The sequence below is a fragment of the Penaeus chinensis genome, chromosome 27 (genome assembly GCF_019202785.1).
Source record: "Penaeus chinensis breed Huanghai No. 1 chromosome 27, ASM1920278v2, whole genome shotgun sequence".
In the NCBI taxonomy this organism is placed as follows: domain Eukaryota; kingdom Metazoa; phylum Arthropoda; class Malacostraca; order Decapoda; family Penaeidae; genus Penaeus; species Penaeus chinensis.
Window position 1 is genome coordinate 26,361,324 of NC_061845.1, and position 5,000 is coordinate 26,366,323.

Sequence of the window (5,000 nt, forward strand, 5' to 3'; positions counted from 1 at the left end):
TGCGATAAGGATAATGCCATAGCCGTGTTCCTCCGTTTGTATATATGTGCTGAAATAGGCATTGTCCCTAGTGTTGACATACATATGGAAGGAAGGGTGTCTCACGAAAGGGGGGCCATCACAGGTTTATAGAAAAGTTTGAGAGTGGATACTGGCTCGACAACACGTACATACTGTAAGGGCCGATCTGAGGACTTCTGTTAAAGGCCTTGACTGTTCCCGCTATGCGTATGTATCATACACATTCATGTATAGATATAGATTAGTGTCCGTGTATGCTGTTGTTTACCTTAAACAGTAGGGTATAATGATATTCTTAGCAAACAGTAAAATGTATTCTATCTATAGCTGTAATATTACAAGTACTGATATAATTTCGTTAGTGAATCTAAGTCGAATTGTAACGGTAACTTATCCAATAAATCCAATAAATCGTGGAGCGAGTTCTACGCAGTGGTATCAGTAACCTTAAGCTAACGCAAATAATCTGAGCGCATGAATTCGGCGCTTACAACGTCTTCTTTCTTCTTCTTCCTTTTTTTTTTTCTTTTTTGCACATCCTCGTTGGCTAAACGCATTGACACCATTTGGCCCCGCCTTCTACTAACGCTTGTAATCTGTATGATACGCGTTTCCTCGGTATTTTTCACAGGAAATGTATAGAAAATGACGGTAGTTTATGTGAGAAGACAGGAAAATGTAGAAATCCTGTTAATATTTGCAGTAAATGAAAGCAAATGGGCGGGGCTTAGCTAGGATTTTCTTTGCAACTAAGTAATATTATTAAGTACCTTGTTACTAATAACGAATACTGATGACGATAATTACGTTAATTAAGATATAAAAGACAACAGCAGCAACAAGAACAATAATAAAACTGACCATGAGGATAAGAACAACAACAGTAATGACAATATTAGTAACAACAACAACGATGATTATGATAAAATTGATAATAAGAACAATAATGATAATAGTAATGAAGCTGATAATGACGGTGATAATAAAGATGATAATATAATAGGAGTAATGAAAATAACAATAATGATAATAATAACAAATAATAACAAAATAATAATAATAATAATAATAACAACAATAATAATAATAATAATAATAATAATAAAGATAATAGTGATAATAATGATAATAATAATGATAATAATAATATTAATCACAATGATAATAATGATAATAATGTTAATAATAATAATGATAATGATAAATATAACAATAATAATTATTTTTATTATCATTTTTTTTTATCATCATAGTTAAAGTAATAAAGTGATGATGCCAATAATAATAATAAGAATTATGATGATGATGATGATGATGATGATGATGATGATGATGATGATGATGATGATGATGATGATAATGATGAAGAGGATGATGATGATGAAGAGGATGATGATGATGATGATGATGATATTTATTATAATAATATGAGTAACAAATGCTGCCCTTCGCACTCTATATTATTTTAATTTTAGTGCAACGAGCTTTGACAGTATTCATTGCGACAAAAGTTGAAAAAAATGGATGTATGTATTGGACGCGTTTCGACTATGTCATCATCATTCGAAATTACATAATCGGGAAGAATCAAATACTGTACATTTTTTAGGAACTGAGGGTTGAAAAAAAAAAAAACTTAAAAAAAAAAAAAAGGAATTCGAATTTGTAAACTGCGGTTCATATAACCCTTTGATGATTTTAGACTCCATACAGGATCACCCAGCCCATTAATTACCTATATAATTTCTAGAGGAGTTGAGAGCTTGAATTTATTTTTTTTATACAGATAGCTAAAAATAGAACTCGAAAAGAAGATCCATTCAGTTTTAGAAAGATCATTATTTCTGTTTATTTCATTCGGGAAAGCACAGTCTACGGTATAACAGTGCGAGTTAATGAGCCAATGTTCTAGCTACGCATGAATTAGAAGATAAGATTAATACACATATCCAGAAGTCGAGTGCAATACCCATTAGTTCAAATACCCCCATACATAAATGCCCTTGCCCTAACCTAACTAATGCCAGATCGTCTTACATGCTCTTTTGAAAATCGTATGATGGAATTGATCTTCTTTATTCAGTCACAGATAGATTAAAAAAACAAACTATTCAAATCTTTAAATTGTACAATGCCGTATTTCTTTATAATACGAGCATTAACAGTTCATAAAACAACATCAATTGATGTGAATCTCTCCTCCCCAACTCTCTCGTCTTGTAATTCAAATCATCCTTGCCTTCGGATGCACTGTGAAATGAAAATAATTAATGTGGTTAACCTTGTTGCTTAGTCTCTTTACTAACAAGCTCAAACAGGATTAGGTTACGAGATATGTGAGAATGTGTGCGTGTGCGCAGATGGGGAGAGTGCGTGGTGCGGAAAAGTATGTGTGTGTGTGTGTGTGTGTGTGTGTGTGTGTGTGTGTGTGTGTGTGTGTGTGTGTGTGTGTGCGCGTGTGCGTGTGCGTGTGCGTGTGCGTGTGCGTGTGCGTGTGCGTGTGTGTGTGTGTGTGCGTGTGCGTGTGCGTGTGTGTTAGTGTGCGTGTGTGTTTTTATGCGTGTGCGCGCATGCGTATACGTATTTAAGCCTATGTAACCGAAATACAGATAAACAAACCGAACTCATGACAATACGCACTGCTTAATATGCTGCGAGAACGACCTGTACAGAGCCAGAGCCTCCACCTTGTTGCTCAGTTGCAGCACTTTCTCCATCTGCGTCTTGGTCTCGCCGTTCGTGCCCAGATAGGCCATGACGAGGGCATTCCAGATGCTGTAGGGCGAGATGAGGAAGTTGCCGGAGTGAGGGACGAGTTCCTTGAACAACCTCAGACTGAACGGCAGGATGTAGCTGAGGTCGGCGAAGTTTGGGGGAATCATGTCGTCGAATTGCGAAATGCACTGGGGACACACCCGCACCGCCAGGCCGAACAGCGCCGCCACGAGCAACAGCTTCATGATTCTGCAACAGAACGCCGCGATTATTATTTTATTTTTGGGGTTGATTTATTCTTTCGTTATCTATTTGTCTATTATTTTTTATTTTTTTATTTATTAATTTTCTTTTTATTGTTTTTATTTATTAATTTACTTATTTATTCGTTTTGTATTCATTTATTTATTTATATTCATTTATTTATTCATTTCTAATTTCATCTATTCATTTATTTATTCATTTCTAATTTTATATATTCATTTATTTATTCATTTCTAATTCTATCTATTAATTTATTTATTGATTGATTCATTCATTTTTTATTATGATTTTTTTGTAGTTATCAATTTTGTGTAAAGAACGTAAATTATATTATATTTTGCTTTAACTCCAAAGGGTATATTTGGTGTAGATGGCAATATTGATCAAGTACGAGATATAACTAAACGAAGCAATGCAAACGACATAAAGGGAAAAGAAAGATTATATATGAAAAGAAGAATACAACATTTTGTTTCAGATCGCTCGACTAAATACACCCTAAGCAAGCTCTCTCTGCGTACAAGGCCTATGACGAGACATTCCCGGGGAGCTCATTTGAACCCTGGGTCGGGTCTTCGGGGAGCTCATTTGAACCCTGGGTCGGGTCTTCGGGGAGCTCATTTGAACCCTGGGTCGGGGCTTCGGGGAGCTCATTTGAACCCTGAGTCGGGGAGCTCATTTGAACCCTGAGTCGGGGCTTCGGGGAGCTCATTTGAACCCTGAGTCGGGGCTTCGGGGAGCTCATTTGAACCCTGAGTCAGGTCTTCGGGGAGCTCATTTGAACCCTAGGTCTGGGCTTCGGGGAGCTCATTTGAACCCTGGGTCGGGGCTTCGGGGAGCTCATTTGAACCGTAGGTCGGGGCTTCGGGGAGCTCATTTGAACCCTGAGTCGGGGCTTCGGGGAGCTCATTTGAACCCTGAGTCAGGTCTTCGGGGAGCTCATTTGAACCCTAGGTCGGGGCTTCGGGGAGCTCATTTGAACCCTGGGTCGGGGCTTCGGGGAGCTCATTTGAACCGTGGGTCGGGGCTTCGGGGAGCTCATTTGAACCCTGAGTCGGGGCTTCGGGGAGCTCATTTGAACCCTGAGGCGGGGCATCGGGGAGCTCATTTGAACCCTGAGTCAGGTCTTCGGGGAGCTCATTTGAACCCTGGGTCGGGGCTTCGGGGAGCTCATTTGAACCCTGGGTCGGGGCTTCGGGGAGCTCATTTGAACCCTGAGTCGGGGCTTCGGGGAGCTCATTTGAACCCTGAGGCGGGGCTTCGGGGAGCTCATTTGAACCTTGAGTCAGGTCTTCGGGGAGCTCATTTGAACCCTGGGTCGCGGCTTCGGGGAGCTCATTTGAACCGTGGGTCGGGGCTTCGGGGAGCTCATTTGAACCGTGGGTCGGGGCTTCGGGGAGCTCATTTGAACCCTGGGTCGGGGCTTGGGGGAGCTCATTTGAACCCTGAGGCGGGGCTTCGGGGAGCTCATTTGAACCCTGAGTCAGGTCTTCGGGGAGCTCATTTGAACCCTGGGTCGGGGCTTCGGGGAGCTCATTTGAACCCTGGGTCGGGGCTTCGGGGAGCTCATTTGAACCCTGGGTCGGGGCTTCGGGGAGCTCATTTGAACCCTGAGGCGGGGCTTCGGGGAGCTCATTTGAACCCTGAGTCAGGTCTTCGGGGAGCTCATTTGAACCCTGGGTCGGGGCTTCGGGGAGCTCATTTGAACCCTGAGTCGGGGCTTCGGGGAGCTCATTTGAACCGTGGGTCGGGGCTTCGGGGAGCTCATTTGAACCCTGAGTCGGGGCTTCGGGGAGCTCATTTGAACCCTGGGTCGGGTCTTCGGGGAGCTCATTTGAACCCTGGCTCGGGGCTTCGGGGAGCTCATTTGAACCCTGGGTCGGGGCTTGGGGGAGCTCATTTGAATCCTGGGTCGGGGCTTCGGTCGCAAGTCTCGCATGGCATCCTGAGAGCCTCGAGGAAACTCAGGGCAACTTCTGATCGGTGGTCGCCACTCCCAG

At 42.1% G+C, this 5,000-nt stretch overlaps 2 protein-coding genes across 2 annotated transcripts in view; both read right to left on the reverse strand.

Annotated features, from left to right (window-relative positions):
* Nucleotides 1–2,609: 2,609 nt before the first annotated feature.
* The window catches only part of LOC125039487 (plasminogen activator inhibitor 2-like), a 4,705-nt gene continuing 2,314 nt past the window's right edge, over nucleotides 2,610–5,000 (reverse strand). Inside the window, exon 2 of the mRNA XM_047633487.1 lies at nucleotides 2,610–2,985. Within this exon, the coding sequence (XP_047489443.1) occupies nucleotides 2,646–2,981 (336 nt within the window). The 5' untranslated portion in view covers nucleotides 2,982–2,985 and the 3' untranslated portion in view covers nucleotides 2,610–2,645. The remainder of the gene's footprint in view (nucleotides 2,986–5,000) is intronic.
* LOC125039349 (protein PELPK1-like) overlaps nucleotides 3,786–5,000 on the reverse strand; it is a 4,823-nt gene continuing 3,608 nt past the window's right edge. Inside the window, exons 3-4 of the mRNA XM_047633189.1 lie at nucleotides 3,983–4,945; nucleotides 3,786–3,928 (exon numbers count right to left, since the gene is read on the reverse strand). Coding sequence (XP_047489145.1) covers nucleotides 3,786–3,928; nucleotides 3,983–4,945 — 1,106 coding nt within the window. The remainder of the gene's footprint in view (nucleotides 3,929–3,982; nucleotides 4,946–5,000) is intronic.